Below are 27,495 nucleotides of genomic sequence, written 5' to 3'. Positions count from 1 at the left end.
CCGCCTTATAGGAATATCAAGGTTTCCTCCTAAATTAAGACCATTTAATTTCAAGGGGGGGTGCCTCGACAGCATCACACCATCTTGACACTTCCGAACAGCAGAGCCGCCAGACCCTTCCTGCTTTATCACGAGTTAGCAAACCAGAACTTGGAGGAGGAAAGAAAGTCGCTATTGCCTTTTATTAGAAGATGTTGACATAGAAAAGAGGACGATTTGTTCACAAACGCTCAGCCAGTCTTATGATGTGCCAGGCACGGTCCTTATATCCTCAGTGGTGGCAATGACAGCACAGAGAGGCAAAGAGAGAGGCTCGGGGTGAGGAAGGAAAAGACAAAGGACAGAGAAGGGGAGAGGTTGGGCAGAACCCAGGACGAGTGCCTGCCTCATTCTCCCAGGTCCAGGCCTGGCTTTGGGAGGTGAGGTGGTGGGGAGGGCCCAAGCAAAGGGAAGGGGTGGAGTGTTCACTTCCTGTCTCCGGTTTCCTGCGCAAAGGTTCATTCGAGCTGACATGGGCTCTGTGCCAAGGGGCTGGGGACACACCTGTATGGGACAGAAGAGATAAAGAAACCAGAGCAGGGAAAACCCTTGTTCCTTCAGGGTGTGCCCTTGGGAAGTAGTAAAGAAATAACTTTTGGCCAGCTTCCCTTCCTGTAAGACTGGTCAGAAGCCAGGTGAAGCAGGCAAGCTTTGCCACGCTGCAAACTTGAGTGCTGACAGGCTCTGTTCTGGGCCAGCAGGAGGACAAGGAGCTACTTGCAAGGTCCGCCCTAGATCTCATGGTCTTGCTCTTTGATGTGTTTGGGCCATTCCATTCTCTTATTCTCCCTAAGTGTTGGAATGGCTCTTAGAATGGCTGATGAATGTCTGTATTCATTTGAATACAGACTTAACTCAAGGTTACTGAAAGGGGTGAGAGGGACAGGAAAGGGAGTCAACATAACACACCAAATTCACTTGTGTTGACTACTGAACTAATCAGGGATGCCCACAGTTAGAAATGAGAAACACAGACACATTCTCTTTCATTTGCATTCCCTCCCTCCCCCCCCTCCCACTCATGCCATGTCTCAGCCCCTCCTGACTTGCTCGAAGCTGGGCCGTGGGGAGCTGGAACCCCTGAGTGACTTGAGATGACGCCAAAGTTCCTAATGCCAGATATGGAAAAGTTCAGTCTAAGTAAATAAATTTGGTTCTCTCCCTTTCTCCTCAGATCCTCACTGCTCCAAAAAATAAACACTGTTAGCACAGTGAACTGCTTCTCTGTTCTCCTGGGAAGCATTTTAGGTCCAACCATTCATCCCTCAGTCCCAGCGAAAACGCTCCAGCCCCAGGGGATCACGAAAACGAGGGTAAGGTTTGGTTGTGGGATGTGTCTTCATGTATGGGACACACAGACACATTTAAAGATGGGTAACAAGGTTTGCATTTTTAAAAATCTATGTGTATGGGAGTAGTTGAAAGTGTTTTCCAGAAACACGTTCATGAAGCAAAGAGAACAGCCATCTCCCTCACCAGCACGCAGAGAGTCCCTTCCATAGCACGGACCCTCGGAGTATCCACGTCTAGATGCAACTGCATGGTTCATTTCATATTTCTGATTAGAATAAACATAACATTTTCCATGCAATCTGCCTCTAGTGCTTCTTAAATGAAGCTGTGTTTCCCCCAGGGAAATATGCATCTGCTTGTTGTAAATTTTTCGATGGTTTGCTTGTTGGACCACATATTAAACTCACTTTAAGAGCTGCAGTCACCAAATGATTTTAAGTAAATATGTCTGTTTTTTTTTTCCCCTGCCAGTTGGAGTCTCTGAGAAAGGCAAGCTTCTAAAAGTTAAAAAAAAAAAAAAAAGAAGAAGCTAATTCTTGGGGCGTTCCAGGTAAAAAGCGGTCGCTGTCAGATGCAATGAAACGCAATCCTCCTAACGAATCCACTGCAGCTGGGGTCCACACTGGGTCTGAAATTTGGATGGTAAATGGGCCCCACAAGCCAAGGCCCTCTTTGGTTTGCCACGTGTTGTTACCTTTGACCGCAAGGAAGGCTGGGGATGGAAATCTTCATCTGCAGAGGAAGAGCTGGTGCAAGAGGCGGAAGAGGTGGCCGCTGTCACCTGTGCTTGGATAGGGATGTGTTTCGGATCTGAAATGGGAACAGGAGAACTCACTGAAATCCCAGTGCCTCTTCCTGCTTCATGACCCAAAACTGCTTCTCCCTCCTCCCTTCTTACCATCATTCCGTTCCTCCCTGCCCTTCCCTCGCTGCACCTGCCGTGAGCAGGAGGAGGCCGTACCTAAGGGCAACTGAAAATTTGGCCGTCCACGTTAATTACATTTCTGGGTCCCTGCCAAGAGCTTTGCAGCTCTCCTTTCATATTAAAAAAAAAAAAAGGTATTATGCAGAAATCAATTAATTCCTTAAACACCATTTATATGGTGTGTTGCTTAGAATGCATTCAGAGATGAAATCTATTATTAAAATGCTTGTCTGAAGTTAGCTGAGTTACCTAAATGCTCGTGTAAGGTTCGTTTTGCAGAGTAATTGAATGCAAAAAAGTCAGAGCCAGCTCTTAAACAAATCGCCCTTCTGTGGCTCACAGCATCTGGCACCCATTTTTACTACATGACATCTGCTCAGTGTAAAAGAGCTGGCGTCAGAATGTCTGGTCATAGAAAAAAAAAAAATCCCAAATGTAATCAGAAGCAAAAGGACTCTAAGCCTAAGGTTTTATCACATAGTCTCATGCAACATAAATATTTCATTAATTATGGCTAAACAAATGCCACTTTTATTTTCCCAACTTGCAGATATTATCACATCATCGAAGTGATGATTCAAATGCCAGGAAAGGCAGTTGAAGATAGGGAGGGCTCAACAATGCAGGGCCCAGGGGAGAGCTGAAGTCCAGGAGATACGCCAACCTCTGAACGAGAGGTAGATGGTTGGAGGCAGCAAAGGGCCCGTGTTCACTAGAATCTCTTTGTGGTCTGCCTGGGGACCGTGTGTGGTAGAGTCCTCCAGGTGCCACAGGAGGCTTTTATTCTTCTCAGCAAGAACATCTGCCCCTGCACGTCATCCTGATGCAGAGTCAATGAGTCACGTCTGGATTAACCCACGCCGGCCGCTAGCTATCACAACCTGGGGGACGCCATGAGAGGAAATGTACGAATCTTTACTCTGCCGTGGCAGCTTATATCCGAATAGAAATATGGTTCGGCGGGGGGGGGGGGGGGAAGCAATTCCAAGTGACTCACATTCTCTCCAGCCTGCCTTTTCCTCCCCGTAATTTTCAACTATTTACCCCAGTGGGAGAGGCCAAGTTTTAAAAAATAAGGGTAATTTTAACCTCGGGAGCGCATTTACATATGCTGTTATTCAAAGCAAAATAATGCAAAACATCTATATAATAGCACAGCCTCCCTGGGGAAGGAGTTAACTGTTTCCCACTACAATTTGCCAGATGGGAAAGCTCAGGTGAAGAGAGCATCAGAGGGCAGCCTAGTAATGGAAGGAGGCACCATTGGTGGTGAGCTCAGACTGTCCTCCAGCTCCAGCTACTAGGTTACCAAGGGGTAAGGTAGTTACGGAATGTTCACTTCTTAGTATGTGAGCTTGAGGAATTAACTTTACCTCCCTGAGTTTCTGGAGCTCGTAACTTCTCAGTTGCAGCACTGTAGTGGAAGAGTAAAGGTGATAGATGGAAAGAGCCTGACACAGTGCCTGGTTCACTGGAGGTGCCTAAATAAGTCTCGTTGCCACCACCATCAGTAGCAGCAGCAACTGCCTCATCGTTATCATTGATCCAAATCAACAATACTGCAATATTAACAACACTGCCTAATTAACCTTCATTGTACAGGAGAAGTATGTAACCTAAAGTAGAAATTGTCAAAAATGAATATAATAGTTCCACTGAATCTTATTTTGAAATCGAGAAAAAATATTTCCGAATATAATGCATTTCTTAAACTTCTGGCAAACGTTCTATATAGTTACCTCTGAATCTCTTCCCCTTTACTCTCTTCTACCACAGAACCACAGAACCACTGATTCTAGAAGTTTGTTTTTCAATTGCAAAGTTACAAAAAAAATGTGGCAGCATTGCTCCACTCTGGCTAGAATGGAGTGACTGATTCTGGGATTGATCTCCCACCGCAAAGCATTAGAAGTCAGGACAAAATATACGAAGCAGCTGCTTCCAGACATTGGACAACACGCAGAAGTGTGATAAAGGTAAGAACAGAAGCAAATGAAGCCCTACATCACACTAGCTTCCTCCCTAGAGGCACTTTCCAGGCCACAGTGCAGGTAGGAAGAACCTAAACAATCTAGCAGGTTCGTTGAGTTGAGAAGACAGAGAACAGAGTTTGAGTGAGTGGAGGCAGCTGGAATGTGTCGAGGGTGGGGGTGGGTAGAGGAGAGAGCGATGCAGAAAGAGCACGTCAGGAATAAGCACAGAAGTCCCCTTGAGTCTATTGCTTAATAGTAAACTTTGGATGCATAGAGAGAAACTGCATGAGGCTGGGCCAGTGACTGTTGGGAAGTGATAGGCTAAATAACCCCTAAAACTTTTTACAGGATTGGGAAATACTCAAGTTCCACCCAGCGAGGGTAGAACAAACTTTGGGGGCATTAGAATAGAGGCCACAGAAGAGTCATACTTTGGTAATAGGGATAATTTAGCCTTAGGGTAAAGGTTATTATAAACTACCCCAAATAAGCTTAAAAACAACCTTGAAAGAAACAAATTGATCTTCAAATTGCACCACTGTCTGCCAAACATTTTTACTGTTTATATAACATTCTTTAAATGAAGAAACAAAGGCTAAACACACTACAATGTAATAGTCACCAAACCTAGCAGCCAGAAAACAATTACTAGATATGCAAAAGAGCAGGACAATGAGCTCATTGTCAAGAGAAAACTCAGCTAATAAAAGCAGACTCAGAGATAATGGAATTAGCAAAGGATTTAAAAATTACCATTATAAATCTGTTCAAGAATTTAAAAAGACAGCATGAACAGAATGAGAAGAGAACTAAAAGGAACCTATAAATATGGAAAATACAAAACCTGAAATGAAAATTTCACTGGATCAGCTTAATAGTAGATTAAACATTACAGAGGAAACTTGTCTGTGAAAATAATAATAGCAATAGAGATTATCCAAAGTGAAACACGGAGGGAAAAAAGACTGAAAAGCTGAACAGAACTTCAGTGATCTTTGGGATAATATGAGGTGGTCTAAAACACATGACTGGAGTGCCAGGAGGAGATAGCGGGAGATAGGGAAAGTCATTGACACAATACTGTTGAAAATCACACAAATTTAATGAAAATTGTAAATCCACAGTTCCAAGAAACTCAATAAACCACAAGCAGGGTAAACATAAAGAAAATCATAGCAAGGCTCGTGATAATAAATTTGCTGAAAACCAGAGATAGAGATAAAATCTTAAAAGCAGACAAGGAAAAATGATATATTACCTATAGAGAAACAAAGATAAGAATGTCCATGGACATCTCATCAGAACCTAAATAAGCCAAGAGATAATGAAACATCATTAAAATGCTGAAAGAAAAGTCTGTCAGTTTAAAATTCTATATCCAGTGAAATGATCCATTCAAAATGAAGAAAAAAGTAAAGGCTTTAGGATAATTTGTTGTTAGCAGATATACATAAGAAAAATGTCAAAAGAAGTCCCGTAGCAGAAGGGATATAACACATGGAATGAAGAGCTCCAACAATAGTAAGTATAAAATAATTACCTTTTTGGTTTTTAACTTCTTTAAAAGATAATCAACTATTTGTAGGATAGTGTAAAATAATAAGAAATATATAATTTGGTCTCTGTCCCCCGTTCCCACCACTATCTGGTCTTTGACTCCAGTTCCTGACACAGAGCTCCTGAAACGCTTGTCATTCTGAGTGACGAGTTCCCAAGTCCCTTGAAACTTCCTGTGACAGGAGCACCTTTTGTTCTAATGAAGTGACTCTTGGTGAGCTCCTCGAAGATGGCTGGTCATTAGAGGGACCAAGCCATGACTACACCTTGGAACTTTCAGTCCTACCTCTGATCCTCCGGGGATAGGGAAGGCACTGGAAAATAAATTAATAATCAATCATACCTATGTGATAAAGCTTCTGTAAAAATCTCTAGAGTATTAGGTCCAGAAAGCTCCTGGGTTGGGGACCATTCCGCACACTGGGAGGGTGGTACGTGGGGACAGAAGCTCCTGCGCTGGAGGCTCCTCCAGACTGTGCCCTATGCATCTCTTGATCAGGTTGTTCATCTGCGTCTTTTATTTTATCCTTTATAATATAAAATAAGTAATATAATGTAAGTAAGTGTTTCCCTGAGTTCTGTGTCATTCTAGAAAATTACTGAACCCAAGAAGTTCATTTTATTCACTATAAAAATTAATTAGAGTTGGATTATAGATCTAATCCTGAAATAAAAACTGTAAAAAGTCCTGGGAGAAAACACAGGAGACATTCTTAGTCACTTTGGGTTTAGCAAAGATTTCTTAAATATAACTCAAATTATAAAAGAGAAAAATTTAGAAATTTGACTTCATGAAAACAAAAACTCCTATTCTTTGGAAGATGTCACGATGAAAATAAAAAGGTGATCCATAACTAGGAGAAAATACTTGCGAATACATATCTGATAAAGGATTTATAGCTAGAATTTTAGGAAATCTGGCTAAATAGAGGACTAAGAACATTGTATATTCTTAGATCAAAAGACTCATTATTCTAAAGCTATCAAATGTCTGTAAATTAATCAATTAAAGACTATCATTTATAACGGCACCAAAAAACGAATACCAGGGAATGTATCTAATGAAAATGTGCGAGATCGCCACAACCACAAAACACGGACAGAAACTGAAGAAGGCCTCAGAGAGGTGTCATGTCCATGGATTTGAAGACTCAATATTGCACAGATATTAATTCTCTCTAAATTTATCTATAGATTCGATGTAATCCCAGTCAAATGTTCAGAAAATAGTTTTGTGGAAATCGACTTACTGATTCTGGAAGTCACATGGAAATACAAAAGGCCAAGAATAATCAAGACAGTCCTGAAGAAGAACAAAGTGGAGGGCCCATTACAGGCTGCGAAGATTTATTATAAAACCACTTGATGAAAACAATGTGACTCTGGCACAAGGACAAACCAATCTGTGGAACAGGATAGAAGGTCCAAAAACAGACGTGCCTAATTTATGACAAAGTATTACAGCAATGACGGGGGGTGGGAGGGTGGGTGAAGACAGCCTTTTTAATGAATGCTGCTGAATCAAGTGGATAACATAAAAAATTAAATACACCTTTACCTCACAGAATACACAAAAATCTATCCTAGTTTGGTAGTAGACTAAACCGTGAAAGGTAAAATAATAAAACTTCCATAACTGTTGTCCAATAGAAATATAATATGAGCCATACACGTAACTTAAAATTTTCTAGTAGCCACATTAAAAAGTGTAAAAAGAAACAGATGCAATTAGTCTTAAACATATATTTTATCTAGCCCCAAATTTCAAAAATATTATCATTTCAACATGTGGTCATATACAAATTATTGAGATATTTTACATTATTTCATTCATACTAAGTCTTCAGAATCTGGTACATGTTTTATCCATTCCTGTTTAGGTGACACATTTTTAATGGTTAAAGTAAAATGTAATTCAAAAAGCAAAAGACTGTGTTTAATAGAAGAATATTTTCCATTGATTCAATATTTAAATTGAAATTTTTTAACATTAAATTAAAAATTCAGTTCCTCACTCACACTAGCCACATTTCAAGTGTGAAATCATGGCTACCCTATTGAAAGGCACAGTTCTAAAAAGTAACACAGAACATCTTTATGACTTCAGAGTAGGGAAAGGTCTCATTACCAGGGTGCAAGGCCAGCAATAAAGGAAAATATTGATAAATATGACTGCATTAAAATAAGTATAGTGTTTATTTATAAAAGCTTATTATTAATATTTCACCTTTAAAGAATGAAAAAGTGAGTCCGAGAGTGGGAGTAGATATTTATAATATGCATATCTGACAGTGAGGACTTATAGCCAGAATCTAGACAGATTACAAATCAATAAGGAAAGGGCTGTCTACAAACGGAAGTGTGGGCAAAACGACTTGACTAGAGACTTCACAAGAGAATATCTAAATAAGCATGTGAAAAGTCGTGCCACATCATTAGCAGGTAAATGCAGATTAAAACTATAATGAGATACCTCCGTAAAAATGGTGACACCCAAGCACAAAACAAAACTGAGACTGTCAGGTGTTGCAAAGATGGAGGTCAAGGGGAGCGCTCATTTCCTGCTCGAGTGTGTATACACTGGTACAACCACTTTTGAAAACCGTGGGACAGTGTCTATTAAAGCAAACCATGTTCATGCCTGCCCCATGACCTATCAAGTCTGCTTCCACGCAGATACAGACAAAGAGTCTGTCTGTGAACAAACTCTAGGCAAGCTCCTCTGAGCCTTCTTGGCTAGGCCTCGGCCTTGGCCTGTAAAAACTACGGACTCCCCACATAAACCATTTAGCCCCACTTCTTCCTACATGGAACGAAGTAGGAAGAAAAAGTACCTGCCTGAGAAAACTCAAAAGCTGACAGAGGAATTTAGTGTTTGTTCCAGGCTACACCTGCTGATAGGTCCCTGACTACCCTTTCTTAGAGCAGTTACTAAAAAGGGCTTTACATGAGATCCTTCCTCTGTCCCTTTGAGATGTTTAGCTATCTCTACCACTCAAGAACGTCTTTCCCAAGGACCTGAAAGCCAGTCCTTTGAAATGTGATCGTCGAGAAGGCTAGGACCTCTGTCTCCCAGTCTCTATGGGAAGATGGAATCCTGACTTCAAGAACTGCCAGCTAACACACGTAACTGGCCTAATCAGCTTTTATACCGACTGAGCCTTTGTAATTTCTCACTTCCTTGACGCTACTGAGCCTCTGTTCAGCCCCTCCCTATTCCCTCGGTCTCCCTGTAAAGCACCCAGCCACCTCTACAAAAATCAGAAGTGAGTTCAGTTCCTATTGGACTCTCTCTTTGGTTGCAATAGTATATGATTAATTAAAATTTGTCCTTAACACTCTTCATAGCAACCGGCTTTATCGTTGACAACAGCCAACAGAAGCGATCGGTCGAAGAAGGCTCAAAGCAGCATTATGCACCACAAAAGCAACTGAAAACACCTAAGTGCCCAGCCTCAGAACGGACATGTAGATTGTGGCATATTCACACAAGGGAACAAGAGGTAGCGAGGAGAAGAGCGAACCACTGCCACGCAGAATAATATGGGTCCCCCACCCACACCCCAATAATGTTTCACGGAAGAAGCCAGGCACAATATAGACTTGCATTTTCTGTTGTTGTGGAAGCAATAAAGTCAGATTCGGCACCTACGAGATGCATTTATCGTCTCACAGCGTATAGGTCGGAAGTGCAGGGGGGCATGGCTCAACTGGGTCCACTGCTCAGGGTCTGACAAAGCTGCAGCTGAGGTGTCTGCCATGCTGGGGTCTCAGCTGCCGCTCCGAGCTCTCTTCCAGCTCATCCTGGTTGTTGGCACCATTCCGCTCCTGGTGGGTGTAGGAGATGGGGCCCGTTTTCTTGCTGGCTGCCAGCTGGAGGTCCGTCTTAGCTCCCAGAGGCCTCCTGGCCATGGGGCCTCTCGTAGCGTGTCAGTTTACTTCTCGTTTACTTCTCGCAGGCCAGCAGGATCTTATCTTTCTCACCCTGCGAGTTTCAGGAAGGGCCCCATCCTTATTAAGGGCTCCTCCGATTAGGTTAGGCTGACCCAGGATAATCTCCCTTTTGATTAACTTAAAGTCAATTGGTTTAGAACTTAATTACGTTTGCAAAATCCGGTAACCTAATCATGGGAGTGAGATCCATCCTCTTCACATTCCCACCGGAATCAAGAGGACGAGATTCTACAGGGCAGAAAGCACGGGACCCTCTGAGAATTCTGCCTACCATCCTACTGAAAGAGTCAATGTTTATAAAGTCAAAAACCCAAGAAGTAACCCAAGAAGTAACCCCTCTGCAGAAGTCAGAGGGTAAGCACTTTCATGGGGTGTCACATGGATGTGGGGAGAGGCCTGGCGGAAGCCTCTAAGGGCTGATTTTCTACACCTTGATCTCAGAGCAGTTGTACAAATATGCACTTTACAAAAATTCATCAGTTGTGTACTTAATAATTTGTGTACTTGATTGTATCTATTTTATACTGCAATAAAGATTTGATGCAAAAATAAAAAAACGTTCTCAGGGTGCCTTGTTTAATTCTATACAAGAATGATAATCTGCGTTAAAATTGTTTGTATAAAATTGGCACTGGTAAGTGCTTGAAATCAGTTTATGCCCCTAAGTAATTTAAAGACCCTGAGAAGTTTATATATATTATTAATTGACCCAGAAAGTTTTGTCATAAAAACAAGAAAAATTAAATTTCAGTCGATTCATTCAAGTGATCATAAATTCGAGGTATTTCCATTCACACACGTTTTGAGTTTCTCATTTTCAATTAGAATACTGTTTTCTCTCTCCATTGCATGGGAGTGTACCCTCAAGTTAAATGTGGAGAGAGCAATGTCAACGTGTGTATGTGTGTGTGTCTGTGTGTGTTTATGATTGGTGGGTGGGCTGGGCAGGGGCACAGAAATAAAAGGAAACTGATGGGCCTAATCTGATAGGGTAGGTAAAGATCTTTACATCCTTAGGATACCGACCTAAGAACACCTGAGAGAAACACAAAACTCTTCCATGAGATGGGCCCAGGACACTATTTCCCTAGCTGGTCAGCCTGAACCTAATTCCATTCTCAACCTTCTCATTCTGTTCCAAGGAAGTCATACCATCCCCTAGTAAATATAAATGAAACAGTTCTCCATGATAAGTAAATCAGAAAAACACATTCACCCCGCTTATTGTAATCAGCATATATGGAAGTCATATAAATGTGAAATAAGTGAACTAAAGGCCAATCTTACTAATGAATTTGATGCAAAAATCTTAAAAAAAAATATTAGCAAACAGGGGGCGCCTGGGTGGCTCTGTCAGTTAAGTTTCTGACTCTTGGTTTCGGCTCAGGTCGTGATCTTGGGGTTCTGGGATTTAGCCCTACACTGGCTCTGTGCTCAGTTCGGAGACTGCTTGTCCCTCTCCCTCCCCCTCTCCCTCCCCTTCTGCCCCCTCCCCTGTGTGTGCTCTCTCTCACAAATAAAAAAAATCTTAAAAAATATATTAGCAAACAGAACAGAAAAGAATATTAAAATAGTAAGAAATCATGACCAAATGGTATTCATTTCAGCAATATAAGGATGGTTCAATATCAGTGAATTTATTATGTAATTCATGGCATTAGTCAAACTATGGAGAAAAAAATCTTACAATCATCTCGAAGGGCACTGAAGTGACATTTGATAAAATTCAACATCCATTCATGATTTAAAATACTTTCAATAAAACAGGATTAGATGGCAATTTCCTTAGAGTGTTTAAATTTATCCTGGTCAACCCAGAAGCCAGCCGGCATCATGCTTAAATGGGAAAGCATTCTCATTAATGCATTTCATTGAGGTTAGGAATGTCATAAGGAAACCACATCAGTACTTTTATTTGATATTGTTCTGGCGATTCTAGAAACCAAAGAAACTAAGGTAACAAAATAAATTAGAGGTATACATCTTTTAAACAAGAGGTAAAATTACCATTTAAAAAAATGTTATTTATTTGAGATAGAGAATGAGTGAGAGAGAGCACAAGCCGGGGGAGGGGCAGAGAGAGAGGGAGAAGCAGACTGTCTGCCGAGCAGGGAGCCTGATGTGGGACTTGATCCGAGGACCCTGGGATCATGACCTGAGCTGATGGCAGAAGCTTGACCGACTGAGATACCCAAGAGCCCTAAAATTATTATTACTTACAGACATTATGATTGCATATTTGGGGAGGACCCGGGAGAAGCCATTGGGAAGAGTTTATAAGCAAGGAGAACCCAGCAAAATGGATGGGCGCGAAAGTACTGTGCAGAAATCAGTAGATTTCAGGTACAGAAACCAGAGCAGGAAGGTGGATCAAAGGGTCTTACCTACAAGAGCGATAAGAACTAATACACTGCAGTGAACTGAATAAATACGCAAGACCTGTAAGATGTAAAGTTAAAAATATTCTGGAGGAGGGTCACAAAAGAGAGCAAACGGAAAGGCAATTCGTATTATACGGTTGTGAACTCTTGCCAAGTTTGTTTATAAATTTAATCCCATAAAACTAGTCACAGGATGTTTGGGGTACATAGACAAGCTGGTGCTAAATTCATATAGGATATCACACAAAGCAGGAAGAGCCAGGAAATTTTTGAAAGAGAGGATCAATCATGAAAACTCTTCCTACCTGATGATACATACATAAATTTAAAAAGGCCTAAATATATAAAGTAAAATAATTAAAACAGTGTGGTACTGATACATAACAGACAACTCAACGGAATATAATGGATGGTATCGAATTCAGTCCAAGTACAGGAATTTGATACATGACAAAGATGTCATCTCACATAAGAGAGGGGAAGATGGGTTAGTCACTAAATTATTTTAAGATAACCAGGGAGACAGCTTAAATCAAAAACAAAAACAGGGTTGGATCCATACCTCACATTTGATATTAGGATAGTTTCCTGATATAAATATTTAAATGTAAAAAAGTTTAAAACAAATGAGAAAGACGAAGCGAAACTATAAGAAAATTCTTCTATAAACTTGGAAGAAGCTCTTTTGAACTATTACATAAAGTCTAAGAGCCATAAAATGAAAAACTGCTTATACCTACCCTATATAAATACAAGTTTTATATGACAAACCCCACCATAAACAAAGTTAAGCACAAAGAAGAAGCTGGAAAAAAAATTTGTCATTCCTATCCCAAATCGGGGCTAAATTTCCCTTTTAACAGAGTCCCTTCACATCCTTAAGAAAAACACCAACAACCCAACAGAACACCGGGCAAAAGACAGAAGCAAGAGCTGACAGAAAAGGAAATACAAATGACTTTTTAACATATGAGAAGATAATCACCTATCAGATTGGTAACGATTAAGAAAAACGTTGGGTAGCTCGCTGGTTGGTGTAACCAGGGAAGCCCTGCCCTCGTGTTTTGCTGAACCAGCAGCTATCAAACTCCCTGACTCACAGATCCTCTGTTCCAGCATTTCCACGTGTGCCAAATGGCCTACGCTCCCGGTTCATCACTGCAGCACAGTGTGCACCCTTGGGCCTCGCTACCTACAGCCACACGCACACAAGGCAATACGGGCAGCTGTAAAACAGAAAGCTCGTCATGTGCTAACATGCAGTGCTCTCCAAGGTAAAATTAAAAGTATACTAAAACTTGTAAAATGTAAAAAAGAGTATAATATGTAAATCTGCTCTCCTATGCATGAACTGACCTGCAAGAATGCCTAAGAAATTGAGGATCCCATCTGTCCTCAGGGACATGACCTGGATGGCTCAGGGGCAGGGAGATAAGACTATGTATTTTGAGCATTTTGTACCCGTTTATTTTAAACCGCGTGAATGTATTAGCTATCCCAAAACGTGCAACACACTCAAGTTTACGATGGGGCATAAAGGATGTAGCTAAACTCCAGCCTGTTTGTGTTTATCTTGAGCTTGACCAAACGTCAAGTCTCTTGTTAATCTACGCAGCGTTCTGGGTCAGGCACCAAAGAAGGAAACGGATTTTTCACCTGAAAACTAAAGTTCTAAAATAAAAGGTAAATAAGAAAAAAAGTTAACAAAATAAATAAAAACAAAGTTGCTCAGGGGTAAGAGGGGCGCCTGGGTGGCTCCGTCAGTGAAGTGTCTGACTTTGGCTCAGGTCATGATCTCTGAGTCCTGGGATCGAGCCCCACATGGAGTGCTCAGCGGGGAGTCTGCTTGAGATTTTCTCCCTCTGCTCCTCCCCCTGCTCACACTCTCTCTCTCTCTCTCTCTCTCGAATAAATAAATACAATCTTTTAAAAAAATAGGGATAGGTGGGGCGCCTGGGTGGCACAGCGGTTAAGCTCCTGCCTTCGGCTCAGGGCGTGATCCCGGCGTTATGGGATCGAGCCCCACATCAGGCTCCTCCGCTATGAGCCTGCTTCTTCCTCTCCCACTCCCCCTGCTTGTGTTCCCTCTCTCGCTGGCTGTCTCTATCTCTGTTAAATAAATAAATAAAATCTTTTAAAAAGATAAAAAAATTTTAAAAATTAAATAAATAAATAAAAAAATAGGGATAGGAGAATCACAGTTTGTTTAAAGCCATCAAATAAATATCAACAACAACAAAACAAATCATGTGACTGTTTAACTAAACTGTCTCTAGGGATATATACCAAAACTTTGGTAAGGAGAAGAGGGGGCAGCAAATAGATACTTTTTTTTTTCAGATATTTCTGTATTGTTGGATTATTCCAATTCTTTAATATATTAATTAATTCAATAATTTAAAAAATTACAATCAGCTTGAAATACAAAAAAAGCCTAAGTTTCCACTGGTAACAAAATACATAAGTGTGTTTAAACAGTAAATAAAAAAAAATACAAGCTTAAAAGAGGCACCGTTTTTTGACTAGTAGAACAGCAATGTTTTAAAAATGTGGTACTCAACACAGGTGACAGTATGGTGAAAAAAATATTCCATACATTAGCAGTGAAATATAAACTGGTACCCTTCCCTCCATTTAATTCATATTTAAAACATGCAGTTGTAAGATACAACACAGAGAACTCCCATGCATCCTTTAGCCATACTGTTAAAAAACAATTCGTTAGTGCAAATTAAGAATCTTAAAAATATTCGCATCTATAATCCAGTAACCTCATTTCTTGGAACCTAACCTAAAACGAAAATAATTCAAAGGAAAGGAAAACCTATATGCATAAAAATGTTCATTCAATACCATATGTAAAATACAAATATATTCATATGTATAATTTATATATACTTATATATCTATAAATTAATAAAACAGTTGTTTTCTAAATAAAAAATATTTACTTAGTGAAACATTTCCACTAGAAACAATAGTCTACTGCCATCAAATCACCTTTATGTAAACGATGTGCTGTCGTAATAGCTATGATATATTGATTTTTAAAAATACAATTTTGGGGGTAAGCTTAGTAAAAGTTGCCACATATAAATAATGAGTGGGAAAGTGGTGAGGTTATGGCTGATTCTTTGTCTTTTTCAAAACTCTCTCTAACATCATTTCAAACTTAATTTTTTCTTAGTTTTTCAAATTCAAGTTTTCCTACTTTCATCAGAATTTAATTTGGAAAGAAGGAGAAAGTGAAAGATGGCTGTTGTTAGTCGGGTAAGAATGACTAACTGCCCAGCAGGAACTGCAGACTTTTGTTAGGAAAGAGCCACTTACTTGCGTCTTTGTCTGGGGAAGGAGGATGGACCCTCGGCCCCAGGCAGGTCCTACTGAAAGGCTGTACCAGCTTCTCCAGACGCTGGGCACTGTCCACCGGCTCCCCTGCCCCCCTGGGGGTGCTAAAGAGGTCCTGAAGGTCCTTTCTTTGTTTGGATTCTTGGAGGGAACTCTCAAAAGATTTATCTTTGAGTCTGAGAGAGGGAAAGAGAGAGATTTTTCCCTTTGGAGCCCTAGAAGCATCTGGGAAGGTCTCTTGCAAACTCACTTTCTCAAGGAGTGTGGGGACATCTTCCATCTTGTGGCAGGGTGGGGACATGAGTGCAGGAAACACCTTGGATGGTCGGCTGGGCAAACTATGGGTGCGGAGGGCAAGGTCAGGAGGGCTAGGGTACGAGGGCTGCGCAGCCCCGGCAGGTGGGGAGCCCAGGGAGAAGAAGGCTGAGGCCCTGCTCGCCATGTCTTTCCCCGGGGACTGCTGGTTGCCGTCTTTACTGGAGCTGGTTTTGCGAAGGCTGAATGAGCGAATGCCAGCGTGCAGCTGTCTGGTGGGTGAGGTCTTTGATTCTTGCTTGGCAGAGGCCTTCCTCCCACCTTCCGAGTTGGGGAGGAGGGGCTCCAGGGACCTTCGGATGGCATTTGCTATGAGCCGAAGTGGGGACTTGGGTGGAGCCCGTTCAGCTGGGGTCCCCGGCTTCTCCTGAGCCCTTCCCTGGGCGGGCGGGGTCTCTTTTGCTGTCTGGGGGAGCAGCACGGGACTCACTGATTTCAGCACACGGCCTCCCCTACCATTGCCGGCTCTTCTCGGAGCAGGTTGTGCCCCAGCTTCCAGGCTCACACTCTCAGCGATGGAATCGTCCCAGTCCAGCAGCTTGGTCTTCTGCTCTGGAGTGAGGACTAACTTCTTCAAGCCCAGCTTCTTCCCCTCTGCCACCTCTGACCCATCCTCTTCTCCCCTTCTGGGTCGGGTGTTCTTCTCCCCTAGGTCCTCTCCGGCTCTGGGAGATAGTTCTTGGTCTGGCAAGCACCTGTCCTGCCCTCCAGTGGGGTGTGGGCCTCTGAGGATGCTTCTGGTGTCCCCAAGAGGGGCCTCTGCTTCCTGACACCCATCAGAAGCCGTCTCTGCAGGGCTGGGCAGCTGGGGGCTGGCAAGATCACCTTCACCGGGCCATACCATGCAGTACTCTGCCCGCTCCAGCACTTGGCCATGAGGCAGATACAGGGGCATGTCCTTGGGTACCCCTTGGGCTCTGGCACGCCTCAGAAAGATTGGAGTGGAAGGGCTGGAGTGACCTCTTGAGACCTGTGAGGGCAGGTTGTCAGCTGTTACCTAGAGGGGATGGGCAAAATGAATGGACATTTAGGAATTCCCAGCATTTGTTTATATGGGGAGGCATATCTCAGCCATGGCCCCCCTCCCTTCCTTTCTTCAGATCTCAGACATACAAGGTCTAAAAGAATTCTGTCTAGGATGATTCCAAAGGGCTGCTCTGCATTCTAAGTGGCTGTCTTGGGACCTGGTGGGATCTGCCTCGAGTCCCGGTATCAGCACTGATCAAAGGCTTTGCTGGGTGCTGGATTAGGTGGGTAGGAAGCCGGACTGGAAGGCAAAGGCATGGACAAGGTCCCAGGCCAGGCCAAGCAGAGCTGGCCTGGCCCCTGTGAGTGGCCAGATGTGTATGAGAGGACAGATGTCCCATGGCTGGCTTGGCCATGGTCCCTACTAAGGGGGTACATTGCACCCATAAGTATGTTCCTCCAACAACCAAGAGGCCAAGGCTTCCTCCTTGGAGATTAAGTTAAGGAGAGACAGTTACTCTTCCAGGCTGGAGCTGTGGTGGCAGAAGGATGGCCTTTAGGACTTTTCAATGACCTTTTGAAATCTGACTCATGCCTTGCACCATTGAGAAAGTAGTCATTTCTAGCATGCAAGAACTTGGCCCTTGGCAAAGAAGAGCATAGGGAAATTCTATAAGTGGCTGTGCCCTGCCAAGACCTCTAGGAGCCTGAGGGGCAGGTCAGAGGACAGGAGCTTACCAGAGCATGAACGTTTTTTGTCTTGTGCACTCTATTTCCCAGAGTCTAGACCAGGATCCAGCAGGTAACCGAGGCTTGATAAACTCATATTGAAGGATAAAGTGCAAAGCTGAGTATCTCAGTGATACCATTTTTTGTTCAAGGGGGATGTGCTTCCAAGAGTCTCAGCTGCTACCGAAGGCAGCCTCAGTCTGTGTCTGCCTTCTTCAGCTGTGAGCTCCTCAAGGTCATCTCCTAGGCCCTCAAGGGCAGAGCCTATATCCTAGCATCTCTGCATACCACAGTCCTGTCCAGAGTCTGTGCCCCACAAAGTCTGCTGAGTGAGTGGCTGTGCCCTGGGGCTGCCTGAGAAGGAACGGGATGGATGAGCTTTCATGAAAGGGACAAGTGAAGAAGGCCTGGGTGGACTCTTGACAGAGCATCTCATGGCCCTGGCTTTGCACCTGGGTGACCTAGGAGTGCTAAGAGTCCAGAGTTCAATGTGGAAGTAGGTGGGCTATGAGCAGCTCACCTTCCTAACACCTGTGTGGGCCCCAAGGGGCATTTACCTGAGGTAGGGAGACGCCATCCAGAGCATTCCCCGGGACACTGGCTGAAGAAAAAGATGGCGGGGAAGATGAGGGAGCAGACAATGAGGAAGAAGAAAGAGGAGCAGGTTCCTTTGAAGGTGACATAGTCCTTTTGTTGTTCACTGGCGTCAAACCTACAAGGAAAGCACACACTCCTCATTACAGAGCTATTATTACCTTCTTTTATCATGAAAAGAGGAAGTTTTAAGAGAAGCTCCAACTAGGGTGAGGAGTGGCAGCCTCCTGCAGGGGAGCAGAGGTCCAAGGACGGAAGGTCTAGGAACCACTGCACTTCACGCTCCCGTGAGGATGTTCCTGAGAGATGGAACAGGGAGTCTCCGGGCGTCTCTTAGAAAGTTTCCTCTACCTCTAAAGCCTACCTCTAAAGTTTCCCCTAAAGCCATTGTGGTTGGGGTCTGGGCTGCATTAAGTCACTTAGTCAATAAACCACCTGAGGCCTCTTCCCACAAGACGCCGGACCATTAGCGGTGGGCGTGGGCAGGGCAGGCCGGCCCCGCTAATGAATCGGGCTCTTCCGTCTCACATGGGCGCCAAGGGGCTCTCAGGCGAGATGGTTAGTTTGAGAGTTTAAGAGAACACTAGGGAGGGAGGTTATAATGAGTATCAACTCATTTGAAGCATACGGAGTGGGCCTCGTGCCAAGCTCCTGTTGGTCAGGGGACAAACGAGATGCAGCTTGCGCGCTCAGAGCAACATGAGAAAGGAGCGTGTGGCTGGGCCCTGAGGACGGCCTAATTCTGCACTGTGGGAGCTGGAGTCCATTCGTCTCGTAACTGCTGAATTGTGACAGTTGTAGCCTGTTAGATCATCTCTCTCTCTCTCTCTCTCTCTCTCTCTCTCTCTCTCTCTCTCGTGTGTTCACACATGCATCCTCTAGTAACCTTAAATCTAAAATCTCAAAAGCTTTGCTTTTATAGCGGACCATCCCAATACTATGTCCTCAGAGGGACTCAGAAAATGCCATACTCCGTTTCAGAACTGTCCACTCAGTGTCTGACCTTTCATCCCAGCCAGCTCTCCTGTGAACCCTCCCAGCAAGGAGGCTATCCCTCAGGACTTCCCAGGACCAACTCCTGTCAGACTCCCTGCCTGTGGCCGCTGGGCTGACCCATTCCAATTTCTCTTCAGGGCGTCCAGCCTTCAGATGTTGGCTCACTTCCTAACTCAAGACAATCCCCTGGCCTCAGTTTCCCCAAAGCTTCGGATGAGGTGCTCCTCCTCTGGAACCCATACAGGCCAGGCCAACCCCACCCCCAGAAGAGTTCCTTCCAGACCCATTTGCACAGGAGGACTACACAGGGGGGTTCTTCAGGATCCTGTCCTGCTTTCCTTGTACACACAGGCAAGCGTGTCAGAACATGTATCCCAGGCCTGGGCTCTGGAAAGATGGCCACCACACACATATGTTCTGCAGGATTCCAAAGCGAAGCCCTCCAGAATGCTTCTGAGGGAGAAGATAACTCAGGGGAAGAGATCCGAGGGTGGCAGGAAGAAGCTGCTGGGAGAAGGCCCTGGGCTGCCAGGAGCCGATGTGGGGGAGGCAGCTGGCCGGCCTGTCACCCAAGCCCCCATTGCAGCCCACAATTAGATGGTTCAAGCCTAAAAAGGCAAACGCCGTGAGTTACTTGTTGCCTTGCTTCCTGTCCTTGGCTTGCCAAATTCCTGCCAAATTCCTCCTCCTCCTCTTCCTTGCCCCCTCATTCTCTTCCCTCTGCCGACTCCTGAATCAAACTCCTCAGCATGTCTCAGAGTCCCCTCAGCTCAACAGACTGCTTCTTTGTTCCCCCTAGAAGCTCTCTGGAACCTTCTGAAACAGAGCCAGGGACACCTTGGGAACCAAACCTGACAGGAAAGCCTTGGGGTTCACAAGGTCATGACCCAGGGGGTGCTCCCTCTCTCCTTTAATCCCCAACACCCCCCCCCCCCCACCAGTGAGGCCGCTCTGCACACACGTTCTTCATGCACTGAAGGGGAAGGCCAGAGCCAAGCTGAGAGGCGACAGGAGATCTCACCTGCCTGAGGCGGCTGATATCTTTGGGTTCCCTCAGAGGATGGCAAAAGGGAACCTGGAACCCCACCTCCTTCACACCCACACCAGCTGCCTGACACCTTCCTCATGTGAAAAATGGGATGGCTAGTGTTGCTTCACAGGGAGGCCAAAGGAATAAAACGGGATAACAAGTGGTGGCCGGTGCAGAAGGCAAAGCCAACGCCGCATCTAGCTAAATAGTAACTCTGATCCCTCTCTTCCTCCCACGCACACAGGTTGTGTCCAATAAAGACACTGCGGAACTGTCGACCTGCCCCGAGGGGCTGCATACCCCTACCCCCGCCAGAATTTCTCTAACTTGTAGGCCCGGGGACTCCTCATTCACCAACTCGGACCCTTCTCTGCAGATTCCTTCTTGTTTTCCTTGGATGCCTGGCACGGTCCTGCCGGGCTGCCTCAGTCCCGGGGGCTGCCAGCCCTGCCGGTCCCGTCATGCAAAGGGCTCGATGAGCAGAGCGGGCCCGGTTACAGCCCCCAAGCCTCCCTTGGCTCAGCGGCCTCTTCTCTGGGCCCTCTGGCGGTGACCTTTCCCCTTGATTCCAGAGGTCATTGTGGTGACTGCAGTCAGCGCAGGGAGGGTGAGAAGGGCACTCACACATCTCTCTCTGTCCTCCCACCTGGCGCTGGGGCCAGACCCCGTCTGGACGGGGCAGGGAACGGACCCAGGAGATGGTGCCCCCGGTTGTGCTCCTTACTACAGTAGGACGAGTGTTGCCCACTGGGGTTTCCTCTTGGGCACAAGGAAGATGACCAAAATGACGGCCGTGAGGGTTTTTTACAGACTGGGATCCCAGGGTGCAGCTTCGCAGAACTTGGAGGGCAGGCAATGCTCAAGTCTCCCACGGTCTCAGAGCGCCCTCTAGGGGCAGCTGCCCGCGCAGGCGGAACCCATGGCCTTCATTTGTTTCTGCGCCGGGTCTAGCCTGCTTGTTCCTCGTTCAGGCGTTCGTTTGTTCACTCATTGACTCATTCATTCAGCAAACAACGACTGCACACCTTCTCTGGGCCAGGCCCACAGAAATGACCCCAACGCAAGGCCTGCCCTCAAACCAGCTTTTATATACACTTGAGAACCAACACCTGGGATCACTGAAGACGCACCGAGGTCCTCAGGCCCATCCCAGAAACCATGCTGCTGGTTAGCAGCGGTCTGTGCCTCCGCCAGCATCCCCAACCTGCGAGGAGTGGCCCCCATCAGACACTGCTCGCACCCCAGAGTGGGAACTTCTTGAGGGCAAGGCAGAGCCCCTTGCACTCCAGGAGCTCAGTGAAGTCAGCTGGAAGCACTGGGTGGAATCTGTACCCAAATGGGCCACCCCTCAGCACCACCCCATAGAAGCAGAATTCCTGTGATCTGAGGATGTACTGGAGGGGGGGGGGAAATGAAGTGACCCAGGCCTTCTGTAAACATTAATTCCCTTTTCTAGTCACCCTCAGTGTCTGGGACTGCAAGATGATTCCAGAGTCATTTCAGGGTGCCCCAGGTGGAGCGGCTTGCCAGTGTGCAGCTGTGGTCCAGCTCCAGAGGCATCCATTATCCCAGCCTCACCCAAGGAAGGGGGGGCCTCGAGTCTGAGGGCTGCTGGGAGAATGACTCATAGGCCAGGAGTCCTCATTGACTCAGAAGGAAGGAGCCAACTAACTAGTGCTCTGTTCCAACTTCAACAATGGCTCTTTTTAGAAAGTGTTGTCTAACCCAAGGCTTTCCTGGGTCCACCTCTCCCAGAGCAAAGCCCAGAGAGAGTGTGGGGCAGGGGGAGATGGAAGGTGGACTTGGGTATGGATTAGAGGGCCAGGGAGGGGATGCCTGCCCTGTAAAGGAGGCAGCGCAGAGAATGAGGCCAGCCCCAGCTGCTGCGCCACTGTGAGCGGGGTTACTGCGCCCCCTACTGGGAACCGGATGCCTTGGCGTTCGCCCCAGCCGCTAGTCCTCACTCACCCAGCCGTGTTCTCAGGGATGCTGGGATCAAAGCCTGCTCAGAAAAAGAAGCAGGTGTGTCTGTATGGATGGGTGTGTGAGTGGGTGTGGGTGTGGCTTCCTTCACTGCTTTGCCCACGATTGCATGAGGTCATTCAGCTGATGTCCCCAGTCCAATTCCCGTGCACAGAATGAAAATACATAGAGGCTCTGGGTCTCAGTTTCCTCATCTGTGTTTCAAAAAGCTTGGTGCCTATGATTACTAACACCCCTTCCAGGAGCAACTATAGAGCTCTAAGGCCCCATGATGCCAGACTGGGGAGCTGAAGGAGAAGGAAAGGTCCCACATCCTTGGAAAATGCTTCCTCGAGTCAGCAGTGGAAACAGTCAAACTTCTATTTCTTTCCTTGCCCCTAACATCCAGGAGGCCAGGTCAGAGAGGACATGCTTGGAATGAGAACAGCTGCCCCTGAGAATTGAGCAGAAGACACTGCCCATGCCCCTCCCCACCCACTCCCAGAAAGCTCATGACTCACTCGACTGGAATTTTCTTCTCCAGCTCTGGTATTTGCTGGGAGTTGGAGACTGGAAGCTACTGGCCCGTTGCAGAGCTGTGGTGGAAAAAAGAAAGAGGCAGGGGAGACGTGGGGCAGGGGAAAGAGTCTGTTAAACTTACAGAATAACCATGGGGTTTTCTCCTATGGCACATTTTATAGATAATAATAATTGACAGAGCCCCTTCCTTTTCCGGACTGCATCTTCCCACCCCTATGACACGTACTTCCAACGTTTTATTTGCTCACTCATCGAGTATGTATTGAGACCCTGCTATGGGACAGGTACTGCCATTATTCAGAAAATGCCTCAATTACGAGCCACCATTCTAACTCGCCCGTAACGAACGTACATCTGTACACGTGTATGTGCACACCGTATACATGCATGTCCATACGGGCACATGCTTTGGGGCACACTTGTTTGCTCGTTTTTAGCAGAACAGTTCTTCAAAGCTGGTCTCACATCAATGTCCCATATGTGTAGTAGATAAACCGGACCTGCTCTCATCGAAGCCTGGAAGCTGCAGAAAGTTCTACCTCCTCTCCCCCTCCCCCACAAAGCCTCCCAAACCCTGTGGGAGCCAGTATTCCATGGACTGTGTACTGAAGACCCTCCACCCTGCTGGGGCTTGAGAATTAGCCGAGCAAGATGAACATCACATGCAGAAGAAGGTGGCCTTGGCCATTTAGGGTGTGAGAGTTGCCAATGTACCCCATTCCCACACTGGGCCCTCAAATTCGGCCTTAGGCTCCAGGTCCCTGTGGTGGTTCCTTCATACCCGAGAGACAGAATGGGGCACGGCATGCACGCCTGAATGCGCACACAGGTGGGACTAGGGGTGTGGAAGGGAAGAACGCCCCAGGAGTGATGTGGGTGTGGGAAAATGGGGTAGGGAAGGTTTGAAGCCAAGGCCCAGCCCTCTCTCGGTAGGAAGGCCTGGATCCCACACCCTGCCAGTGCTCTGAACTGGGCGTCAGCTCTCATCAGCCAGGCTGCGGGGTGCCGGTGGCAACCACTTCTGGGGGCTTCTCTTCCTTGGGACAAGATCCACCAGCTCCTTAGATCCCTGACTCCCCTCCTTCCCTTACTGTCCCTGGAGCTGATGTGAGCCTCTTCTATCTGGTGGGTTCCCTGTCCCACAGGCTTGCTGTCATATCGAGTCCATGGGTTTGGGGGGAGCCTGTGTGGATGGGCGCAGGGCGCAGCCTCCTCACCCCCCACCCCCCAGCTCAGGCCCGTTCTTCCCGCAGGTGCAGGGGGATGCTCTGCCCCACTGGCCGGTGTGCAACAGGGGCAGTCAGGCCTCCAAAGCAGCTTCCTCCTGCTGACCAACGCTAGCCCCTCCATCAGCTGCTGGAGAATCTTCCGAGAAATGTAGAACACTGCTTCAAGCTCTTATGGCTTCTCCTCAGCATTTTCACTTTGTGGAATGGAACTTATTAAAACTGGCTAAAACTCACAAGCAATTTTCCATTCCTGGCGTTTCCAGGACACACATGCGTACATTTTTACCATAATAGGAACAACAGGGTGGGTAGCAATGATTTGATCCAGTCGTTTTGAGCAGCATAAAGCCAGCCTGGTTCCCCTTTTCAGCTTATATTTTATTTATATTTATTTACAGGGAGCACTTTTGGAGATCTTACTGTATGACCTACTACAAAAGGAATAAGGGGTAAGTATTTTGCCATATGATGCTAATGATATCATTTTCTTGTTACAAACAAGCGGTATGCCCCGTAGGTCACTGAATCATCCTGTTGTCAAATTATTGCCAGAAAAAAAAAAAGGAGAAATACCAATTTTTCTAAACCCGAATAAGATGGGGCTGTCTGCTCCCCCCCCCCCAGCTCTAATTGGTTTATGCCCCAAACCCAGCGCTCTGGATTGATTCATTTAATTGTGTAGGTGTGTATTTTACAACAAACTTATCCAGACAGACCCTCTTGGAAGCTGCTCCTCTGTGACTCTCCAAAGTGCAGGACGTGGCCCCCTTGCATGGAAGCAGTTGGCACTTCTGTAGCACGCAGATACTTGGCTCCATGCTACACCCTCTGAATCAGAATCTCTACAGGTGGGAACCTATGTATCTGCCTTTTAAAAAATTTATTTATATATTTTTTTAAAATTTTTAAAACGATTTTATTTATTTGAGAGACAGACAGACAGAGCACAGGCAGAGCGGCAGGCAGAGGGAGAAGCAGGCTCCTGGCTGAGCAGGGACCCAACGTGGGACTCGATCCCAGGACCCTGACATCATGACCTGAGCCAAAGGCAGACACTGAACCAACTGAGCCACCCAGGTGTCCCTAGGTATCTGCCTTTTAAACAAGATTTTAAAGAACCACTGAACTGGGTGTTTTGGGGGAGCAATACTGAGCCTTTTCTACTGAGCCTCGATAACACAGGGCTTAAATTCTATTTGAGGCCACCCTCTTGGGCATGCTCTGTGCTAAAAACTTTGAGGATACAATAGGTTCCTCAGTGAGCCAAGGTAGTCCCAGAAGTCTTTCCCTAAATCGTGGTGAAATGCTATGTAACATGCAAGTTCCCACTTCAACCACGTGAAAGAGTCCAGCTCAATGGCATTAAGTACATTCACACTGTTGTACCACCATCACCACCGTCCACTTCCAGAACTTCTTCTTCATCCCAAACTGAAATTCTGTACCCACGAATCAGTAACTCCCCACGTTCCCACCCCTGCCCCTGTCATCACCATTCGACTTTCTCTATGAATTTGACTATTCTAGGTACCGCCTAGAAGTGGAATCGTGTGATACTTGTTCTTTTGTGCCTGGCTTACTTAGCATAATGTCTTCAAGATACATGCATGTTGTACCCTGTGTCAGAGCTTCCTTCCTTTTTAACACTGCACAATATTCTGTTACACGGATATAGCACAATTGTTTATCCATTCACAGGCTGCTGGATTTGGGGGTCATCTCCCCCTTTGGCAATCGTAAGTAACGCCAGATGAGCATGGCTGTGCAAAGCAGGAGTCCTCTTAAAGCCGTATCTTGGCCTTGTTTAGCATTCCCTTGGCTGCGCTCTGAGCCATTTACCCAAGTGAAAACTGTGCTGAGTGAAGCTCCATTGACACGCCCAACATGATATCAACCCTGCCTGACCCGGTAAAGTAACCAGCAACACGAAACAGTGCTCGGACTGCACTGGCGGTTTTAACCGTACGATGTGGTCTGCCGAGCAACGACCAAAAATGTGATGCACGAAGGTGAAACCAATAAGGATTGCTTGCAAGTCATGCGGTCTGTCCACTTCTCTGTCTATTCCGTATCTTAGCCTGGAATCACACTGGACCGTCAGAAACAAACTGCTTTGGCCGCACTGCCCTGTTAGTCCTGGTCCAGCCCTGTCCCCCTGGAAGAACTGCTCTTGCTGAGACGTGTGTGTGTGAGGCGCTCACCTGCCAGCCGGGGATGCTGCACGAGACAGCCTCGCCCAGGACGTGAACTCATGCATCTCTCAGTGCTGTTTGACATGAAGCACTAGGAAAAGTGGTACGAGATCTGGAACTTGCCGCAAACCAGTATGTTGTTTTTCTTATGAACAAGGAGAATAATGATTGTGTTTCCTTTTTAACTCTGGCTGCCAGAAAACTCAGGATCAAATTTACAATTCCACTAGAGCAACTGCGTAGGCCCACGGTCTGCCTCTCCGGGGTCTCTACCTCCTAAACTCGTTTTCTTATCCCAGATCTTGAGGATTTATCTTTTATAGAGAGAGATGTAGAATTTTGTTTTATGTCTTTCTTGTAAATTGCCTAAAATCCCCTGGCAATCGAGGAGCGGGGAGAAATGGAGGGAAGGGATGAAAGGCAGGCAGGTTTCATATCTGTATATGAGGAGGCTGGAGCCCAGGGAGACAGAGGCCCAGCAAAGCAGACAGAGGCAGACTGCCCCTCGCTGGGCACAGCACAGGGTTCTGTTCACAGCCTATGCAAAGCCTTTCCAGAAGCCACCACAATGGTATTGAGCAAATATGTTCTGATGACAATTGTCCTCAAAAACAAAAACAAAAACACCCAAAACTCACAGAGGAGGATAAATCCAGAATTTTCAGGAGGCCAACCCCAGGCCTAGTTTTCCTGGGAAACCAACCCTTGTGAGATTGTTTCCAGGTTCAGGTGGAAATTCTGCTCTCAGCCACCAGGGGGAGGTGCAGGACAAGCTGAGTACCGGCTCTCCCAGGGCAGCCAAGGCTGCTGGTGCCCACGGTGGCAAGCTTGTTAGCTTCCTTCTTCCCACCCTGAGGCTGCAAGCTGCTATGGACTGAATCAAAGCATTCGATTCAAGACCACCTTTATTAAAACAAGCTGGGCTGCTAAACACAACTTTTTAGGGTGTGGAGGCCCTGGCTCTGGGCCGCACCGCTTACTAGCTGTGAGACCTCGGGGAAACACCGTCTGTTTGCTCACGGGTAAAATGGTGAGCTTACCTACCCCACGGGGTCGTTCTGAGGATGAAATGGGGCCGTGTATGGGAAAACCCTCAGCCATTACAGGCGCTTAGTAGAAGTGTATTTATTACTGCGTAAAGTTTTAGTGCATTCCACTTGTCCCAGGCACCACTAATGGCTTTGTGCTGCCCCCGGCTGCTTGTGGTCCAATGGCAGCTAAGCCACATCCCTCCCTAGTGGGCTATGGAATGCCAGATGGGCCCCTAAGGAGATATTCAAAGAGGAGACTGTTCCAGGCAAGAGGTTGCTGGGGTCCCCTTATCTCTGCCAGCCTGGGACACACAACAGCCAGTCAGACCCCTCTGCCACCTACCCACTTGAGATTCCAAAGCTTCTCATGGAGAAGGAGGCTGGGCCTAGGTCCAGTCCCCTCACTCCACTTATACCCCAGCCCCACTGCCTCTGAGCCTG

At 46.0% G+C, this 27,495-nt stretch overlaps 1 protein-coding gene across 5 annotated transcripts in view; it reads right to left on the bottom strand.

The window, feature by feature from the left end:
* Nucleotides 1–27,495, bottom strand: part of MICAL2 (microtubule associated monooxygenase, calponin and LIM domain containing 2) — a 210,902-nt gene that overhangs the window by 31,086 nt on the left and 152,321 nt on the right. For all 5 annotated transcript variants that reach the window (XM_087855273.1, XM_087855274.1, XM_087855276.1 and 2 more), the window contains 4 exons: nucleotides 22,584–22,658; nucleotides 18,038–18,192; nucleotides 15,453–16,782; nucleotides 2,027–2,142 (listed from right to left, as the gene is read on the bottom strand). In XM_087855273.1, coding sequence (XP_087711399.1) covers nucleotides 2,027–2,142; nucleotides 15,453–16,782; nucleotides 18,038–18,192; nucleotides 22,584–22,658 — 1,676 coding nt within the window. The remainder of the gene's footprint in view (nucleotides 1–2,026; nucleotides 2,143–15,452; nucleotides 16,783–18,037; nucleotides 18,193–22,583; nucleotides 22,659–27,495) is intronic.

The sequence above is a fragment of the Ursus americanus genome, chromosome 24 (genome assembly GCF_024610735.1).
Source record: "Ursus americanus isolate L20-20 chromosome 24, mUrsAme1.1.p, whole genome shotgun sequence".
NCBI classification, from domain to species: Eukaryota; Metazoa; Chordata; class Mammalia; order Carnivora; family Ursidae; genus Ursus; species Ursus americanus.
The sequence above is the reverse complement of the archived record's forward strand: the minus strand, read 5'-3'. Positions and strand labels throughout refer to the sequence as shown.